Genomic DNA, 22,251 nt, shown 5'->3' with positions numbered 1-22,251 from the left:
TCTGAAAAGGCGACATACTGTATTATTCTAACTATATGACACTCTGGGAAAGGTAAAACTACGGAGACAGTGAGATCAGTGGCTGCCAAGGGTTGGAAGGAAGGGAGGAGACACAGGGATGAGTAAGCAGGGCACAGATGTTTTGGAGGGTAGTGAAACTTTTCTGCAACTATGTATAGTTATAAATATAAATATATACGTATATTCTGAAACCCTAATGGGACATACATGTCACTGTACATTTGTCCGAACACATAGAATGTACAAAACCAAGAGTAAACCTTAATGTTAAGTTATGGACTAATATAAACTATGGGTGACAACGATGCATCAAAGTAAGTTCCTCGATTGTAACAAATGTACCACTCTGGTGTGGGATGTTCATAGCTGGAAACTTGTACGTGTGCAGGAATAGAGATTATGTTGGAACTCTGTACTTGCCATTCGATTTTGTTGTAAACCTAAAACTGCCCTAAAACATATATTTTATTAATTTAAAAAAAGGAAGTGAAACATTTAAAAAAAAAAAAAATCCAGTGCTTCTCAAACCTAACATGTGCATGAATTACCTGGTGTTTCTGGGCAAAATGCACATTTTGATTCAATAGGGAGGAGGAGAAGGATTGCAAGTCTGCATTTCTAACAATCTCCCAGGTGAGGCATATGTTGCTAGTCCATGGACCACGTTTTGAGTAGGAAGGTTTTAGACAGATTCCCATTTATGAGACTGTAAACTGCTGCTTTATAAGAGTAAACGAAGTCTGTTGTTTCAAATTTTAAAAGGCTTAAATTAAATGAAGTTTAAGTAGGATGCTTTAGTAAAGATATAGGGCATGTGTAGCTAATACCATAGGTAAGACAGCATATTTCCTTTGTAGTAAGATATGGGTAAGCTCTTACTATGGGTAAGACAGCATATTTTGAGATCTTGGCTCTATAAATCCACGGCTGATTCTGATAGCATAAAGGTAAGTCATATAAAAACTCTGTGCAGTTTTGCTTTTGCAATAATACATAAACAAAAGTAAAAGTGTTACTGTACTCAGTTTTTACTTTGGTGAAAATATAAAAGAGAAAAATCACTGAAATCATGGATAACTCTTACTTATCCAAATAATGGAAGAAATGTCAAAGAAAATCCAAAACAATGGGCCACCTCAAAAACACTTCTATACCGTGAACCTCTCCAGAGCACTATTCATTGCCATGTTGAATTAAGGGCAGGGTGGTAGAGGCAACCCTGGAGCCCATTTTAAGAGGTTTAGAAACTACAGTAAACAGAAGGCTGATTCATCATCAGGGCATCATGGAACACAAAGACCACAGGTAGCTTTGTAGTGTATTTTGGGGCTTAACGTTTGAAAATGTTTATTCTGAGAACTTTTGGCTTTTAATGATACTACACTTAGAAAGCATAACCCAGGGAAGGCTAAAATCCTATTCTATCTTACTTATTCTGGCACACTGACATCCCCATCAACCTAAACTCTAGAATATTTTAATTGGGTGGTGGTGGGGGGAATGGAGCATATAGTGAAAGTTTTATCTCAGACTCTTTAGGTGACAAAGCCAGCAACAGTGGAAAAGAAATCAAGGATTCAGTTTGGGAGGGCAGATCAAAGAGTACTTAGGGAACAGGGCAATTAGGCAAGATGTTTCCTAAACCATCTGAAACACAGGGACTGTCATCTGCAAAGACTATAGGAGATCTCCCAAGCACCCTACCTAACCCAATCTAGTACATCTTACCCTGAGGGAGAATTGTTCCTTCCTAAAAGGAGCACTGGCTACAGCTTCTTCCAACGTCAACTCATCTCATCCTGAGTCTTGATAAGAACAGTGTCTGGAGAATTGTTCCTTCCTAAAAGGAGCACTGGCTACAGCTTATTCCAACGTCAACTCATCTCATCCTCAGAGTCTTGACAAGAACAGTGTCTGGCACGTAGTAGGCTAAACATAATTGTTGCAGAATGGAAAATCCTTTATAACCATTCTTGGGCTATTTGTCATATTTCTCTTGAACCAACAACATCAGTTCCTTAATATATTTATCTATCTATCACAGTCTTCAATTTCCTATTTTATTATCTCATCTTTGTGGCTTTCCTATAAAGCCCTTATAAGCTCACAAAACTCCCCACAGCAGCATGCGATGTACTGGACTTACTTATGTAAGACCCTTGTTTTACTCCCTCCATAACTGGTGCTGGTCACCTCTATTTGACATTCTTGGCAATGCAATGAACATCGTAATCTGTTAACCCTCAAATATAAAGTATTAGGGCAAGAAGAAACTTTAGAGTACTTTTGGTTCAAGCTTCTCAATTTTACTAGTAGAAATAAAATCCAGACAAGCTATTTGACTTACTGCAAGTCATGTAGCTGATTAATGGAAAAGCTGCAACCAGAAATCCAGTTTTTAAGTTATATAATGTGTTCTATTATATCATATCATTATTTTTCCATCAATAATTATTTTAAGATAGAATCCAAGCACTCAAAACCAAATGCACTCAAAACCAAACTTAACGTCCATATTGTCTATATTAGAAAACTAAAGTCTGTTTTTTAAAAATGTATACTTTGCTTCTAGATAGGTGACGATATTTTTCAATGAGCCTCATTTACGGATTACTTTTGTATAAAAACCACGCATTTAATTGAATGGATTAAAGAGTTTGTAAGTAAAGAATAAGTCTTTAGGGAAAAGGGCATCCTTTGAGTATTGAATTATTGTTTCACTTTTTATGGGAATATGTATTTATACTCTAGGTTATTCCTTGTTAACTAAACCTGGCTCAAAAATATATGGAAAATAATCCCTTCCTTTTAGTGTTCTCAGTGTATCCCCACTGACTGCTATTCTGTGAATAGAATATATAATGCATAATACTAAATATAAAAGTATATAATTTTAAATTATGCAAAATTTTCTCTAATTCAATTAAAATATATAATCTACTCGTATGTATTTCAGAAATATGTCAATTATATGAAAGAATGTTACATTCCTAATATTATAAGCCCTCAAGCTATGATCCAAATTCCTTTACTGTTCTTGCTCAAACACACCCAGATAGAAGCTGCTGTTCTAAACTCTACCTCTGCTTATATATGTCCATACGTATGTGTACTACCCAACGTGGCCCCGAAGCAATGACAAAACAATAAGAAATTTTACACTCACATATTTCCTGGAAAATATATGAATGATGAAGTCATCTCAAATCCAAGAATACACATTAATGCACTCTTCCATAAAACTGCCTTTATATCTTGCAAACATATATTAAAAATGCCCTTTACAAAAGCAGTTCTCATCAGATGAGTGATCAAATGTCTTTAACTAATGCTGACAAAAGATAAAGCTCTTACAACACTGCTGAAAAGCAGTAACTATTTCTTTCTCTTGGTTCACAAGAATTCTTTTTCACTGAAGAGGGTATTCTCATCACAGAATTCCTCAGTCAGAGCTGAATAAGCAAGAACCGGTATTTTTGCCCACAGTCTGATTCTGCCCCTTTGGCCCGGGCCAGCTATAATTACTCTCCTATTTTAAAACCTGGTTGCAGACAGCTTTGCTGAAGGGGCAAACTGAGCCCCGCCTTTTGCAGGAGCCCATGCTGTGAAGGCACAAGTGTCTAGATCCTTGCCAGTCCTGTAATCCCACTGAGATAAGCCAGGGCACCAGTCTCCCCTCAGTGTCCAAAAGGCAGCACAAGTTCCACGGTTCTGCAAATTCAGAAAGGAACAAAGGAAGGGCACAGGAACATATAAGCAACCACCTGGCATTCCTGAAGCTCCACCAAAGAGCCTGGGCTGTTAAAGAGCACTTGGGCAACAAGGAGTGGGGAGCCATGAGAGAATGCGTTAATAGAATGGATGACAATGCACAGACAGAATTTTTCCTTTCCAAACAGAGGATCGAGGATGCTCACCATCTTCTAATCCATGTCCTCAAAGGGAAGTTGCACTGACTATTATATATTGCATTCAAGTACACTATCTCATATATTATTTTATAATGCCTTAAATTCAAATAAACGTAAACATAAAACTTTAGCAAGATACCCTTTTAATATTATAAAGTTTCTTTAGATGATAAATGTGGAAAGTTTCCCTCCTGTATGTGAACAGGTGTTGAGATTTGCCATGTTAAACTACTGATACATGGAATCTCATTTCTTTAACGTGAGTCATGTTAAAGCTCTAAATAGTGACATATTAAACCAGAATAATGACTGACATAGAGAGGAAAGTTCATATTAATAAAAAAGTGCACAAAATTTTATAGCCCTACTCTCTTCTTTGAGACCAAATGAAAGATTTCTGTTCAAAAAGGCAACATTCCTATCAAAAGACACCAGAAACTAGGGACATAAGATCAGGGTATGTTGCTCTACCAGAACAGTGAAAACAGTACAATGGAGGAATATTAAAAATTAAAACAGTGCTCACTTGAGTGCTGTAATTAAAACTGTGTCAACATTTTGCTTGTAAAACAGATTTTTCAAGGGAGGTTGTACATTAACCATTATAGCTGACTACAAACTTATATAAGACACATAGGCTATTTTTTCCTCTAAGAAATATATTTCAATAGAATCAAATCTGATGCTGTCCCAGGTTCATATACTGTCAGAAAAAAAAAACCTGACAGATTTTAAAAAGAATATTCAGCTTAGTAGATATGATAATAACACATATTCTTTCATTGTTCATTTAAAATTTTATGAAGCTGGAAGACTGACAAATGCTCTTATTTTCACCTTTAGCAAAAAATATGTGCTTTGATAATACTCTGGTTTCTCTTCAGATTGTATAAAGCTTCTGCCTTTTACTAAAGATTTCCATGGAAAAGAACAGTTATGAGGGGTTTTTTCAGGGTTTTAAAAAAAAACATGATGTATACAACTTACCCTCAAATGGCTCAGGAAAAAAAAAAAGCACACGTGTGCGTGTGCTCTCTCTCTCTCTCTCTCTGTTTAGATATCTATTCTCCTACTACATATATCTACAGATATTTATAGATAGATAGATATCTAGAGAGTGAGACAGAGACAGAGAACGTATGATAAAGCAAATGAAGTAATTTACTTAAGAAATGAGCAAATCATATGGGTGTTCTTTACTATTCTTATTCTTGCAACTTTTCTATAAGTTTGAAATTATTTTTAAATAGAAAATTGAAAGAACAAAAAAGTGCTGATAACCATCTTTAATACATATTTTTTTTCAAAAAAGTACATACTGCCAAGCATCAAAAGCAGGAGCGCTTGCAACCAAGGATATCTCTTTCCCGTAGACAGTGATAAACACATAGGAATGGAGGAATCACAAGGAAACCTGTTCTGAGGCATGCCACATTTAAGTTCCAGGTATTTGTGAAGACAAATACAAGTGACCTGAGTTGGTTCAGTCTTATAACACAAGGCAATTTTTTAAAAGGTAGATTGTGTATCAAGATGAAGAGAAAACAAAGATAGGAAAAGAGATGAGGTTAGTATACTGTGATGTCTTTTCCACCTCGAGAATTGGCCACCAACTTGAGCTGATCTTTGAAAAGTCAAGAGTATGTAGCCGACACTGGACCAGTCATTTGGCTTCTCATCTGTAAAATGAGTGAGGTGATGAGAGAGTCTCTTTTATCTCTAGTATGTATGTCACTTACAGGTCCACCAAAAAGTAATCTTTTAAAGTAGAATCCTCATATACACACTACTATATATAAAATAGATAACCAACAAGGACCTACTGTATAGCATAGGGAACTATACTCAATATTTTGTAATAATGTATAAGGAAAAAGAATCTGAAAAAGAATATATACATATATATGTAAGTATGTATAACTGAATCACTTTGCTGTACGCCTGAAACCAACACAACATTGTAAATCAACTATACCTAAAAAAATAATAAAATTTTTAAATTCAAAGTTTGAAAACTTAAAAAAAAAAACCATAAAGTAGAATCCTCCAACATTCCTACAGGTAGGAGAGACAATAAAAATTAATCACTGTGAGTCTTCCCTAGTGGTGCAGTGGTTGAGAATCTGCCTGCCAATGCAGGGGACACAGGTTCGAGCCCTGGTCTGGGAAGATCCCACATGCCGCGGAGCAACTGGGCCCGTGAGCCACAGCTACTGAGCCTGCGCGTCTGGAGTCTGTGCTCCGCAGCAAGAGAGGTCGCAATAGTGAGAGGCCCGCACACCGCGATGAAGAGTGGCCCCCGCTCGCCACAACTAGAGAAAGCCCTCGCACAGAAACGAAGATCCAACACAGCCAAAAATAAAAAATAAATTAAAAAAAATTAATCACTGTGTCTAGTATCCAAGTCACAGATTTCTATAGCACAAATAGTTTTTATAAATCTCTTTTCAGAAAAACAAAGTGATGGTTTATTTGTCTGTAATTCTGAACTCAACAGAAACACACACACGTGTGTGTGTCATATGAAAGTGCATGTGTACACAGGCTCACATAAAAATAAAATAATCTCAGCCAAAGAACACACATTTCAAGTTTGTAAGTGACTGCTTCAAGGTACTATTTATTTAAAATCCCAGAACATGGTTTTATTTAGAAATGAAAATATTTAGTAAACTATTCACATGAAATTTTACCTCAAGACAGTCTTTAAATACACCACCCCCATATCTGGAATATACAAAGCTTTTTATATAGGAAGAATGCCCGACAGGACAAGAAAAACAATTAACGTCACCTATGCCAAAGATGCTGCAGGGAAAATGGAACCTATTTCTGGTCTCCTCACACTTGAGCAAAATACAGGAACAATTAGAAATAGCTTCCTATACTTGCCTTCAATGGTCTCTGAACCAAAAGATAATACTCATTCATCTAATCATTGATAGCATCAGAGTATCATTTGAGGCTAGACTGATGGGTGAGACTTCTAAGTAAGATATTAGTGATGCATATTTATTTATGATGACCTTCTGGGTATAAAAGGTAATATGGTCAGTGAAATATTAAGCTTATATTGTCAGAACAACACTGGAAAATCAGAGAAAACCAATTTGGTCAATAGAAGAAAACCCTGCTGTATCCCATTGGCAACAGGGAGTAGAAGTGACCCTAGCTGGGTCACACTATTTCACGTTATTTTCCAGCTACTGCATGCATTGAGGATGCATTATCAGGGTGAAGTCAGCTGAAAGGACAGGGAAATCCTGATGCTTTTTTCTACCGCTAATTGGTACATGCCCATAGATGTGCATATGACACAATGAAAAGGAGACAAGACTTGATGTCAAAAGACCTGTTTCTGCAACTTAACACATTTGAGCATTTATGAAAAACACAAATATACTGAGGCTCAGTTTCATCACCTGTAAAACAAAGATGATGATGTTTACATCATAGGGTCTACATAGGATTGAATGAGATAACATGTGAAAGTGCTTGGTAAACTATGACATTTAGACAATAAACAGAATTAATATGATGCAATGCACCACCAAGAGATGGAGCTAATCCTCAACTCAATTATCCTTCTGAATTCATGATAAAGCCAGCACAGACATGATAAAGCCAGCATAGACAATTCTTATACAACACAATATTGTGCAATATTGACACAAATTCTGAGAGATCTCTGTAGTTGATAAGGAATTTGCTACACAGTATTAAGCACTTCACATGCTATAAACTGATAATAAAAGCATGGCAGATAATCTATTGCAGATTACAAACTAGCCCTTATGATAAGCCTATTTCCACACCAATGAATTCAGTAATTCTAAGCCAGTTATTAAAGGTGTGTGGCCTTGTTAAACCCCAGTCAGAGAAACATGAATGAATGAAAAGAGAGACACAGACATAAACCTACTTGTCTCTGTATAACACTCAGTATACATTCACTTTCTTTACTTGGCTTGAGTGTCCCATTAAAAATATTTGAATTCATGTCCATCATTTCCCTCAAATCTCAACTCAGTTAACTTAGTGGCAAGGAAAAATATGTATAAACTAAGCTATCTGGCTTGAGAAAACTAAAATAACAAGTGATTGAGTTGATTACTTTCTTCCTGTTTTGTTGCTCTGGGGTAAATGATATAATCACGAATCTGTTCTTTTCATTTTTTCATTCATCCACTCCTCAATTTCTTATTGAGTGCCCAATATCTGCCAGGAACTTACTTGGTGAGAAAGAAGATCCTCATTGGTACACATATATACAGTCTTAGTTGCCATCCACTTTCAAGCTCTGTTAATACCATAAATCTCAAGCCTTACTCTTGACCTCAAGTGTCTTAACATATCCCTGTAAAACATACCCAGGGAGTATGAAATTAGGGGAAGAAAAATCCTACAATTTTGGAAGATTCAGTCTATTGTAGGCAGATTTTCAGACACAAGCAAAAACCATCTTTTTATGTTGCCATTTCCCTCATGGGTGTTTTAAAGATTGCTGGTACATTTTTAAACTTTATAGTTTTTTTAAAAAGCTGTTTAATTTGTAAACATGCCCTGGAGCACCCTGGGGGTATCAAGCCTTTGAATATTTCTTTATAAACTGATATAATAATAATGAACCAATTACAGGTTCACTGGCACATACACTCCCCACCTGAAATGAAACCTGTAATGACCAAAAGGAGCTCACAGGCTCAAGCAGCTGCCCCAGGTCACAGATACAGAGATAGTCAAATCCCTCAAACAAGTGGTACTGTGATGAATTTAGATGTTCAGGAAGTACCTATGCTGCATTTAAGGATTCATGTTGGCAGCCTCCAAGTAAAAAGAAAAGAATCCTCAAAGGTCACTTTAAACGTTAATTTAGGGCTACAGAGTACAGTAATTGGAGTGGGGAACCCAGTACCTGAAGCCTATGACTAAATACGGTCAGGGGCCAGGCTCTACTATCAAGGGGATGGAGCTGGTGGGCTGCGGTGCCAGGGCCTACACCCTCAGTGAGTTGCAAAGAACACACATAAATGCCATGCCGACCACTGACCTCCTTCACTGTGTGAATTTCACCCTGCCTACTGATGCTTGAAAAGAATACTTCACACTGCATCCTCCAACTTCATTTCATCACCGTATAAATAAGTGGGGAACGCTGAATCCTCTATTCGCACCTTGAAGCACCTTTGAGTATAATATACAAGTCAAAGAAGATACATTCTTTTTAGCACAATGATGACATATTTTTGAGTCGGGGAAGTGGCTTAGAGAGCCAATTTATAATAGTCGTGTACGGAAAATGGGTATGTGGGCAGACGGGCCCAGCGCAGGAGAACCAGTGGCTTGACAATCTCCGAAGACCTGTGAGCGGGGAAGGGGCTGCAATGGGTGAGGGAAGGAGTACTAGAAGGTAGTAGCCATTCCAAAGGCTGTCCAGTGAGGAGGAGCGTATCTCAGTCCCAGGGCCAGGCACCCAGAAGGAAATCTGTGGGAATTACGAGAAATCACCGGTCCAAGACATCTTCATAAGGTTAGGAGGAACAATGTGTTGGAACCTTGAAGGCGGAGACAGAAGGGTTGAAGAGGAAAGAGAAACTGGGTCCAATGACCGCCAGCCCTGCGAGCAGAGGAAATGCCAGCCCAGGCCGGGAGATGAGGAGTGAGACACTCTGAGGACCCTCTGAAGGGGGACATCATTGCTGAGGGGATGCAGTTTCAGTGAACGGAGTCAGCGTGAGAGCACAGTTCTGGGAATGTGGTGGAGAGCTTATGAGGACATAGGGAAAGTCCTTGGTTTTTGGATAGCAGTTTTCCACAACAGGTAAAGGGTTCAACAGGTTGGGGGAAGGCAGAAACCCAGTCAGGCTTGGACCAAAAACAGTTTGAAAGAATGAATTATACTTCAAGAAGAAATTCTTTGCGTAAGTCTCATTAATTTGTAAACATAGTGAATCTAAAAATAAAATATAGATACCACTGTGACAAGTCACACTATATTTTAAATACCAAAAAAATCTCTCTTAATTGACTGATACATTTCTCCCCATTTAACTTTTTACTCCCCATTGCTGGAATAAAAACAAGACATAACTAACCAGTAATTTTACTAAGCATCCCTGAGGGTGATTTTATGCATGCTATCCAGAGAGCTAAACAAAAATAATCATTTGTGGTCTAGTGCAGTGAAGAATCTGGTGAGACTATATATATATATATATATGCACAATCCTACTCTCATATCTTTTAAAATATTTTAAACAGCACTGTTGCTTAAATAAGGGCTGCATTAAAACAGTAACTGGGGGCTTCCCTGGGGGCGCAGTGGTTGGGAGCCCGCCTGCCGATGCAGGGGACACAGGTTCGTGCCCCAGTCCGGGAGGATCCCACATGCCGTGGAGCGGCTGGGCCCGTGAGCCATGGCCGCTGGGCCTGCGCGTCCGGAGCCTGTGCTCCGCAACGGGAGAGGCCGCAACAGTGAGAGGCCTGCGTACCGCAAAAAAAAAAAAAAAAAAAAACAGTAACTGGATTCGATGACAATTCATTTTTTGAGCCTCTTCACATGAGACTGAATTATCGCTTAATGACTCTCTTTACCATTCAAAAATGAATAGCTTTTTTTCTAAAGCAAGAAATAAATAGTGTGAAAATAGAACACTTGAAATAAAATTATAATCATTATGATACTGTCACTTTAACATCTATAGACTTAATTGTTTTACAATTGACATGTGAGAAAAAACGTCCAAGGCTAGGTAGAAATATGCTGCTGAATGTTCACTGGGGGAAAAAAACCTGAAGACAACACAAATGAAAAATCAGAACAATGATTCTGGCTCTTAGGTGTCTAATCTAGGAGAGCACTATGCACAGCTTGGAGACAGAATTAAAGGATTCCTTTATTTTTTCTTTTCCTTTATTTTTCTTTTTAAAAGGTATGCATAAAAGAAGATTGTAATGAGCTACACATTGTAAAGACCAGCACTATTAGGTGCCTGCATCTTTTTTACCCTACGCTTCAAAAAGCAACAAGATTAGGCGCTGGGATTATACAAATTGAAATTTGCAACTTTTAATAACCTTCGTACTCCTGCAGACAAATATCTGTCTCCCTGGCTCAGCCCCTCCCCCATGCTTCCCAAGAAGGGAAAAGGAGTCAGATGTTGCCCTTGGAAACAAGAATTCATCAAACTATTCTGAGACATGCTGCTGAGAGAAACATAAGGAGAATGGAGCCTTCAGTTCCATATATGCGCCCATTCTGAATTTACTAGCTTTGCTGGTTGGTGTAAGAAACAAGGCAGAACAACTGAGGGAGCTGCTGCATTAGCAAACTGGCCAAAGTATCCCTGTCGTTTATACTTCCCCACTGCACAACCGGGATGGAAACATTTGCTCTATTGGAAGGCAGTGATAAGGATGGATTTTTAAAAGTTTCCATTTTTTAAGTGAAAATGAAAGAAAAATGCTCTTCTAGAGGTGTTGTGCCTTTGAGCTCCATTTGAAAAAAGAAAAAAAAAAAAAAAGGCAGAGAAAGCTGCTGTGAAGGTCACCGAGTGAAAGAACTTCCTCAGGGCACAGAATAAATTAAATCCCAAGGAAAAAATAAAATGTGATTTCCAGAGTGTGAGGCACAAACTCCAAATGACAATGATTGACAGCCAAACTATATCCGTGCAATATCCAAGACTGCACGTTCTCATTTACCTCAGTGTAGCCAGCAAGCGCCCATTAAACATCCGTCTGATGCCCAAATTAACCTTCTTGGCAAACTGAAAGAGGCACAAACTATCATAATCAATCTTGCATTATCACAGCAGCCTCTAGTTAAAGGGTCAGAATAATTGTGCCATCAGAGCCTTGATTGTTTTCAATCAACAGACGGCTGGAGTGACAGCTCGGTGATGGAGGGGTCTGATGAAACCGCACCAGGCCTAATCAGAGCAGATGAAAGGAAGGCATGATTGGTGCAAATGCACAGTCGTGCCTCTCCTTTTCATTTACAATCTGAAATTACTCTTAAATTTGTGGGGCTTTTTTTTTCCCTCCCTTATGAGTACCACTGAAAGAATGTTTGACTTATTATGAGTTCTGACAGTGCAGAGTTATAAAACACAGGTAGGGTTATCAGCTGAGGCTTCAAGTGGGTATTGAGCATAATTCTAACAAATTCACTCTTGAAAAGCACAAAATGACTAAAAAGGCTTCCAATGACCTAACCTCTCAGTGCTGTTTGATTAACAGACCCATTTATTCTGCTGGCATTCTAAAGGATGAGAAGATAAAACCAAGGGCAGAAATACCCCGTAAATGTTTTCTCTCAACCCCTCTGCTCTGCTTACTTCAGTACTAGCGCCTCTGCCCAAATCCTTACTGTTCTCGAAGGACACCACATTAAGACCTCAAAGGAGCTCATCCATCAGAGGGTACGGATCAAGTAGGGGTGGTTTTGAGTTAAGAACATGAAGCTATACTGGGAACCACCGGGGTAGGAAAGACTGGCACCCACCAACCCTATGCTGATATCAAGAATAATATTTGGGGAAAAGGAATAAAACTTTCTGTGATAGGCCAGGCTAAATTTGGCATAAAAGGGATTTGGAGAAAATTGAGACAATATACAGCTGCATTCATATAGCAACAATCCAGACTATAGACATTAATATCTTTAAAAAATTTATGATGAATGAAATATACACTTGGAGTGGCAAAAATAAGTTCCTAACTTCTATTTTCTTCCTTAATCTTGGGGTCAACCAGCCAATAATGAGAGTAATTATGATTCAGGTCAGTATTGCAAAACAAAGGAAAGTTTTTTAGCTGCAAAAGTTAATATGCATGCAACCTGTGGTGTGTGTGTGTGTGTATGTGTGTGTGTGTCTACCTGCAAGCGTGTGTATGGTGTGAACCCCACCTGTATATGTGTAAGAGACAGGGGAAAGGGTAGTTTTTAACCTCTCTACTCAAAATTTTTACATAAAACTTAGGCCATTTTATTTGCTAGATTGTGAGTTGGAACGATACGATAAGGGTACATAATTAACAAAGTAAAAAGAATTATTAAAAACAGCCTGGAATTTTCCATGCAATATTTAGCAAAATTTGTCCCCTCATAGCTAGACCTCATTTTATGGGTTAATTGCTCACAGCAAAAGTACTGAGAATGCACAAAATTCCCATAGTTCTACTTACATGTAAATATACCTCAAGCAGGATATTACTAAATCTGTCATATGCCTTTCTGTAGCATTTCAAAGTATTCATTTTGACTGTTTTTATAAGAGACAATTCTCAAAGGAAGATATCTGGCACATAGTTAAAACACAAGTATTTTCCAAATCCATCCTTGTTCTCCCACCAATTCCTTAAGCACCCCATACTTCAGTAGTCACCTTACTTCTCATGTGCACACAGGCGCCTCCAGCAAGCTTTATCAATGACCGGCTCTGTCATCTCCTGAGGGCTTCGTTCTTCTCCCAGAGTGGCACTGGCTTTTAAGGCACAACTTCCTTCTGCCCGGAAGGTAGTTTGTATATTGGTCAAATAGGAGTGGCTTTGGGATACTGACAGCACATGGGATTTAAAAGATTTCCCAGCTGGTTCACAGAACAGGAGGATGAAAAGCAGGCAGACCTGGGTCAGTACCTGTTCTAACCTCTCGAATCCAAGAGGTGTGGAATTCATCATTCGAAAGCACTACACAGCCCCTCTACATGGCCTAAATCGTACAAGAGATGAAAAGAGCAGAAAGATTCTTCAGGGGACCTGGCAACCTGACAAATCAACCCCTTTGTTTACTTTATTATTGACTCTTTCTATTGGGCTTCACTCCAGAGTATACAGTCCCAGCAGTGGGCAGAATAAGAAATCACTTACAGCCCTCAGCAGGTTCAATGTCATTCTCACAGCCAAACAGGGACGCCTAAAGTCTATCTGTCTCTTAACCAAGCGTCATCCTTTCTGGATGGAGAAGTCTAGTTTTACTTTCAGCTGTGAGTAATTTTCCATTGTGATTGGCTGACCTACAGTCAATTTAGTATAATTAATGCCAAATTACATTGTAAGTCACCTAGAATTACAAATTAAAAGCTATATTAAGAGCAAGTGAATTAATCAAATTAATGATATTATGCTCACTTGTTTTAAAGTGTTAATAAGACAGGTCCTCCTAAAATGTTTAAACTTCAGTGCACCATCCATCACTACTTCAATTACCTGATTTCCTTGTGTGGCCAGAGGAGGCGGCATGTGGGCATTTCTCATCAACAAGAACACACACAAAGAAGATAAGTGCATTCAGCCAGCAGCTGGCCCGACTCTTTTTAGCTTCTGTTCTCAAAGCATAAGTAATATCTGTGCCACTTACTGGAACTGACTTGCAATACTTCCTATCGGGACTTCCCTGGTGGTCCAGTGGTTCACCTGCCAATGCAGGGGACACAGTTTCGAGCCCTCGTCCAGGAAGATACCACATGCCGCAGAGCAACTAAGCCCGTGCGCCACAACTACTGAGCCTGTGCTCTAGAGCCCGTGAGTCACAACTACTGAGCCCGCATGCCACAACTACTGAAGCCCGCGCTCCTAGAGCCCATGCTCCACAACAAGAGAAGCCACCGCAGTGAGAAGCCTGAGCGCCGCAACTAGAGAAAGGCCACTCACAGCAACGAAGACCCAATGTAGCCAAAAATAAAGAAATAAAAAATAAAAAGAAATAAATTATAAAAGAAATTTTTAAAAAAATACTTCCTATAGACAAAGGGGAGCAATGCAAAAACCTGTGCTATTTATCTTTAGAACCCATCAAATATTTTTTTTTTCCTAAGAGAATTTTTCTTCCTGGTTATGTTTTGTCTACCAGAATATTGAAATCTGTTTTCATTCCTCCAGTGTGGCATCTCAAGTAACAAAGAGGCAGTCAGATTAAGGAGGAGAACCTCACCACAGAGAATGCATTACCCTGTATTGTGGACACAAAAGAAGTCTAAGAATTGTCTTTATCTCTGAAGGCTGCCCACGATTACTGTCTTAGAATGGCCACCTTTCCCCTTCAGGTGTGTTGAGTTGAGAGATGTTCTTCCTTGTTTTCACTTGTAGCAGAAGTCCTGGAGGCAGGAGTGGGAGAAGCAGGGTGTAAGGATGTCAGTATTGAACAATAAATGCCAAGGCTTCCCCAGACATCTCTTTGGAATATAAACAAGTCTAGAGCCTCCAGGTCATTCCATGGCTAAGTCTAGATCCTCTCCTCTAGAATGCCCAGAACAGGTGATCTCCATGGTCTGACGTGGCCAACTGGCATGAACACCGTGGCCAGCAAGCACTCAACTGGCTTGATAAGCATTCCTATAGAAATAGTTTGGCGATGCAGGACATGGGGCACAGGCTCATTTCTATTGGAAAGAGACTAACATTTATCAATACTGATGAATTAATATTTTTCTCCCTTTCTCTTAAACCCCATATCTAGGCCATCACCCAGCTGTCAATTTCTGCTGCATAAATTTCTCAATTTCAATATTCGGGTACAAAATGAAGACATCATGATTAATCATTTCCATTTGTTCCATCCACACTCTAACAACAGTCTGCAGACTTCCCACCACGCAGTCTGTAGGGCTGCAGCAGAAATAACCATGCTCTAGGTTCTTCTTCACACTGATTTAAATCTCTTGATCAGCTTTTTTTTTTTTTTTTTTTTTTTTTGCGGTACGCGGGCCTCTCACTGTTGTGGCCTCTCCCGTTGCGGAGCACAGGCTCCGAACGCGCAGGCCCAGCGGCCATGGCAGCCGCTCCGAGGCATGTGGGATCTTCCCGGACCAGGGCACGAACCCGTGTCCCCTGCATCGGCAGGCGGACTCTCAACCACTGCGCCACCAGGGAAGCCCTCTTGATTGGATCTTTAAGTGATCCTCCCTTATGGGCCTTCTCTTCCTGCTTTACACTTTATCACTCTATACCCTGAAGGAACGAAAGGTGGTTCCCTACCTCTGCCTGAATTCGCCATTCACTCCTTCTCAACAAACCATCTAGAGCCTCAATTTTCCAGGCTCTGATAAAGAAAGACCCTCAGCAACACTTTCCTGTATGACGTTTATTAGAGTCATTTTTGCAACTTCCCAGAGCTGCACAACGGGTGAAAGTGAAAATTGGTAATTTATTAGGAAACATATACTGCTGGCTCGCTCATTATAGAGTAATATGACCACTTTGACTCTTGAGAAGATGTATCAGGTAGTTTGAGTTTCTGTTTTCTTAGAGATTTGGAGTATTTGAAGAGAATACAGTGAGACCCACATTGAAACCATACTGTGAAGGGAGTCAACCATTTATCCTCTGTGAGTTTCCATTTCCTCACTTGTTAAAATCTGGGTAATACTTGCCTTATCAACCTTAACGAGGCTGATGAGAGACTTGAATGAGATTATGTGTGCAAAAATGCTTAAAAAGTATAAAGCTCTCTAAGGATTGTAAAAATTATCATTGCTATTATTGATGAACTTCTGTGCCTAGCCTCGAGGTTTCTACCTCATGTTCAGCATATAGTTGGGTTTTATTTTTAAATCCCTGATAACCCAGGTAGCAGCAATATTACTGCCGGCTACCAATGCATAAGTAATATTTTCCAGTCATCTTTTTCCTTCTCACAGTAGCAACAACAAAAATATCAGTCTGGAAACAACACGAATCACAATGAAAATTAGAAGCAGAGAACATAAATATGTTATATCTCATAAATCACCTTGTTGTTCTGTTGTGCTCATTTAAAAAAAAAAAGGAAGGAAAAAGAACTATTAACTCATGGGAACAGCAGCACATAAATACAAGTCAGTTCTCTGTAATTTCTGATAATCACTGCCCCTCACAGCTACTTGACAACACAGGATCAGCTGGAGCAAAGTCCCTGTGAAATAAATGTGTCACGTGTCTCGCAAAGGCACACGCTCCAGACAAACAACAGCAGGGCCACTAGTCAAGCTCCTCAGGGATGAGTCCTCCCAGAGGAATCAGCTGCATGTAGATCAGGACAAATGACTAAATATACACTCTGGCAGCTCCGAGCACCAAGCCCTCACTATTTATTCTCTTCACTAACATTTAGTAAAAAGGAAATGGAGACATCCTCATCACATTTGTAGAAAAGACTGTAGCTACCTGGGAGGGACTGCCAGAAGTTTCAGGAAGAAAATTGAGAAGTGGTACACATTTAATTACTTTAAGGAATGGTAAGTAAAAAAATAAAACGAGATATCACAAAGAAGCCCAGAAAGTGCCTCTCCAAAAAAAAAAAAAAAATAGTAATGAGACATGCAAATATGAAATTAAACTGAGGAAGGGTGCAGATATGATGAAAAATTGCAATTTGGGCAGGGGGATGAGGGAATGAGAGTTCTCAGGTCACAGTATTTTATGCCATTTCTAGTTACCAAGGTCCTAGCATTAAGAAGGAGGACACCACTTAGCGGAATTTTTTGATTAAATGGTCACCCGCAGTTCGATTTCTTTGAGGCTTGGACTGTACTACAGGGATTGACAAAGGTTTGCAAAGCTGTTTAGAGGGCACATACAATGAACAAGAATTACCAATGAAAAGAGCACTGAAGAAAAGGCAAAGGGACACTGGGTGGTGTTGAAATGTCCAAACAAAAGGATTTCATTTTCCAATCCACCCATATCATTTCAACACGGCCAAAGTTAGCACAGAAATCACTACTCTATTTGGCACAGGTCAGTCCCCACTGGGAAGGAATCGGGCGCAGGGGGAAAAAACAGCAAGTGGAAAGTTCCACATCAGACTCTGTGAGATCCATGAAAGCAGGGCCACATGGGACCTTTCTGCAACCGACTTCCCAGAACCCATCACACAGCGGCAGCAGTGGTGCTTGAGAACACACGACTGGGTGGAGTAGACACTCAATGACTCTTTAAAATGAATGAAAGATTGAATTTAGCACATGGAGCAGAGAGTCAGAGTTAGCAACATGACACAGGCATGAAGGCAGGCAGAGCTGGCCATTACCCCTTCAATGTGCAAGCATGACACCAGAGAACAGGAATGGCCAAACCCTTCCTAACTTCTCTTAAAGTCATGGGATTAATTTGATGCACCTCTCCGTCCACCACACCCAAGTATTTTTGCACTTCTATTATGAATTTAGAAGCTGTGGACCAAAGTGGGAAAAACCCAAGAATTAAAAGACGTGAATTTGATTTCTAGCTTTGTTACTTCAGTTTGCCATTTGTGACACAAAGCAAAGGAGTGCAAAGCAATGCGAGATGAAGAAGCACTCTGGAAACTGTGATGTGATATTCAAATGTGAAGTATTATGATAGTATTGTTAGACACACAGTACTGTTTGAAGTCCTTGCTTCTCCCTGGCCAGATGTGCATTTGGTACAGTTTATCATCTAAGAGATAAAAGACGAAAGCTGAGTACGTCACTAGTGTCCTCTGGTTTCCAACTATAAAAGGATAGTAGCTTTTTGTTTGGGTTCACTTTCTGGGACTCCTTTTGAGGAAAATGATTAAATCAAACTCTAAGGTGGGTAGTTTGTGGAGTAGATAAAAGCCCATGAGGGGCTTATCAAAAAAAAAAAAAATCACTGCATCTGAGGTTGCTGACTACTCTAAACAGTATGTGACTTACGTCTCTAGAGATATAAAGTGAATGTGTTATTAACAGATGTTAAGGTCTGTTCTTGTCTGACATCAGTGATGTGACCACTGAATTGTTTGGTCCTGTTATCCACTGAAGTCCAGGCAAAGTTAGACTCAAAATATAAGGTGGAGCCCTCAACCCAAGGTTAATAAAGGAAGAAAATCACTGACATATGTACTATCCTTATAAAATAGTAAGATAAAGACTTCCCTGGTGGCACAGTGGTTAAGAATCTGCCTGCCAATGCAGGGGACACGGGTTCAACCCTTGGTCTCAGAAGATCCCACATGCCGCAGAGCAGCTAAGCCCATGTGCCGTAACTACTGAGCCAGCGCTCTAGAGCCTGTGAGCCACAACTACCGAAGCCTACGCACCTAGAGCCCTTGCTCCGCAACAAGAGAAGCCACCACAATGAGAAGCCCACGCACAGCAACGAAGAGTAGCCCCCGCTCACCGCAACTAGAGAAAGCCCACGCACAGCAACAAAGACCCAATGCAGCCAAAAATTAATTAATTTTTAATTAATTTTTTTAAAGTAAGATAAGTCCTCTTCACTAAAAGTAGGAAGCAGTTAATAGATTAATAATTAAAGGTAAATAAAACTTCTCCACATTCAGAAATAAAGTTAAGATAAATCTCTTTAACCTAATAATTGAACACTTTTATAAAGCTTTTTACCCCAGGATCTAGCTTCTAACAGTGTGCCTAGCACATAATAAGCATGTGAGAAATACCCATTTGTACTTCCACAAACTATCCATTTTTAAATGTCCTTCTTACTTCTGCTACTTCAGAGATGAAATAATAATCCAGAGCTAGATAATGGTTTAAAATCAGAAGGATCCCTCCCAATTGGGGTTAGACCTGGAGAGGGAAATGGAGTTAGCTCACCCGTACCCTGCCTTACATTCCATGGTTTGGGGCATTTAGTAGGTGCTCAATAAATACTGATGGATGGACAGCCACACTTTCTCCCTATGCTAGCAAATATAAGAATTTACATTATATTCAGGTTTTTCTACAAACTGTACTCTCATGGAAGGTAATCTCCTCCTCATTCTCAGAAAGGAGAACCTGAGATATAAAAGGCAGAGAATGTACTTTCCTGAGAAAAAACAGATTAGCCAGCACTTCCTATGAAATGAAAACAGACCTAATATGTGGGAGTGGTATGGAACTGTTTCATGATTTCACTCTAAGTTTTAGAGCAGGACCCCCTGGCTCAGTAGTCTGAAAATATACGTTGAATCTAACAAGAGAAGTTTAACAGGGCCCTGTTGAAACAAAATCCTAAGTAAAAGCTAAAACCCAAAAGCAAAATACAACAGTGGAGATTTGCCAGGTCACGGATGCCAGTGACCTCATGCCCCATGTTTTTTCCTCGGCTGACTTGCTCATTTTTTAGTCTCCTCTTTCCTTGAGCCCAATAAACAATTTAGTGTCTTTCATCTGCAACCTGAGAAATTGCTGGCCTTGAACCCTAAGACCAAACTGTTGAGCTGAATCGAACTGAACTTTTTTAAAAAAGGATTTTTTGAGCGGACTTCTCTGTCCTTATATATCCAAAGTGTGTATATGCTATGGAGAACAGTATAGAGGTTCCTTAAAAAGTTAAAAATAGAACTACCATATGACGCAGCAATCCCACTACTGGGCATATACCCTGAGAAAACCATAATTCAAAAAGAGACATGTACCACAATGTTCACTGCAGCACTATTTACAATAGCCAGGACAGGGAAGCAACCTAAGTGTCCATCTACAGATGAATGGATAAAGAAGATGTGGCACATATATACAATGGAATATTACTCAGCCATAAAAAGGAATGAAACTGAGTTATTTGTAGTGAGGTAGATGGACCTAGAGTCTGTCATACAGAGTGAAGTTAAGTCAGAAAGAGAAAAACAAATACCATATGCTAACACATATATATGGAATCTAAAAAAAAAAAAGGTTCTGAAGAACCTAGAGGCAGGACAGGAATAAAGACGCAGATGCAGAGAATGGACTTGAGGACACAGGGAAGGGGAAGGGGAAGCTGGGATGAAGTGAGAGAATATGTATACGTACAGCTGATTCACTTTCTTATACAGCAGAAACAGCACTGTAAAGCAATTATACTCCAATAAAGATGTTAAAAAAAAAAAGTGTGTATATGGGGCAGTCTCTACATTACCTGTGAATATAAAGTGAAGTTAACGAATAGACCAAGTACTTTCAGGCTATGGAAGGGAGAAAAAAAATGTCTAGGGGGGATGAAGAAGGCTTCTGTGAGAGAGGACACAAGATAAAGTTTTAAAAGGTCAGATGGAAAAAAAAGAGGAGACAGAAAGCACAATCTTGGGGGATTTCATAGGTTTCCAAATCCACAGAATGGTTATCACAGACTGCAGCACATTTTAGCAGGAAAGGGACTGGATAAGGGACAGCAGGAAAAATTTAAAAAAAATAGTTTGTTCCCTGAGGATAACTTGATGGTTCTTATGATACATCTTTAGAGCAAAACTGCATGAAGTCTGGTGAATAGTAAAATATTGGGGCTTTTGCCAAATAAAGGGAATATCTAAGATTACATTATCAGTAGATTAGATAGTGGAAGAGCCACATGCGTAGATGTGTGTGTGTATGTTTGCTGCATTCTCACATAAATTACCAGTTGCACATAATCGAACAGCACTACCTCTCCATCCACTTTTCTATTACTTGTCCTACTTTGTGCCAATTTCCATTTTTCTCCCCAACACCCCTTGTTTCACTGTTCTTCTTTAAGACATGGGATAGGGATTTGTCAAAGTCAATGAGCACTTTATTACAGTGAGAACGTTCCGTAATGAACAATTCAGCAATTTAATGAGATTCTGTAGATCTGTCTCCAGCCTGTCCGTCAAGTTTCACTTCTATAAAGCACCCTGACACTAATCCTCTGGCATACCCAATCTTCACCCTGGGCTGAATATTAGATTCTTCCATGGTATATTGCATTACTAGTATAACCTCAGCAAAAATGATGAACTTAACTATACTTGAAGCAATATAACTGGACTGATTTGATTTTTATCTATTGGGTTGAGTGCGAGGGAATTACTTATTTACTAAGATAAAGCAAAAACAGTTTCTTATTGCCTGCTGAATGACTAAATTGATAATATTTATGTGAGTCTTTTTTAATCCTTTCTTGAGGACCAGGTATAAAAAAAAAATTGCCTGAAGCAGAAAGCAGCTTTTGAAATTCTACATTATAAAATTAATAACATTTAGAGAGGCAATTATGATAACTCTTATGTGAATAGTATGGAATTTTTTGGACACTCACACATCTGTACATTACCATGTCGATATCGGGCAGTGCCTTCAACTGTGCCACAAGAAGAGAAGCCACAAGGATAGTTGGCTCACATCTCAATTAGGTTAGAAATAATTAAATACAGAATTCATTCTAAGTCTTTGTTTTTCCCTTTGGGAAGGAAAGAAAAATTTGGCAGTTCCTCACTTTGAGCTGACCAGAGTAATTCTGATGATTTGTGTTTTCCATAGATAATTTAAACTCATACCAAAAACTCACCCTCACCAACACTTTTGACCTCTGCCTGAACAACCATTATGAGAAATATCTAAGAAGCAGAAAATAATTTATGGCTTGTATTTTTTCACTGATATTTTCTTCT

The 22,251-nt window shown here is 39.1% G+C and overlaps 1 protein-coding gene across 2 annotated transcripts in view; it reads right to left on the bottom strand.

The window, feature by feature from the left end:
- Positions 1–22,251, bottom strand: part of KLHL32 (kelch like family member 32) — a gene marked incomplete at both ends in the record, with an annotated part of 177,836 nt that overhangs the window by 51,589 nt on the left and 103,996 nt on the right. The window contains one exon of one of the 2 annotated variants that reach the window (XM_079716581.1): positions 3,654–3,732. The exons of the other annotated variant lie outside the window; for it this stretch is intronic. Coding sequence (XP_079572707.1) covers positions 3,654–3,732 — 79 coding nt within the window. The remainder of the gene's footprint in view (positions 1–3,653; positions 3,733–22,251) is intronic. 2 annotated transcript variants of the gene reach the window in all.

This window comes from Hyperoodon ampullatus (genome assembly GCF_949752795.1).
Source record: "Hyperoodon ampullatus genome assembly, chromosome: 12".
Lineage (NCBI taxonomy): Eukaryota > Metazoa > Chordata > Mammalia > Artiodactyla > Ziphiidae > Hyperoodon > Hyperoodon ampullatus.
The sequence above is the reverse complement of the archived record's forward strand: the minus strand, read 5'-3'. Positions and strand labels throughout refer to the sequence as shown.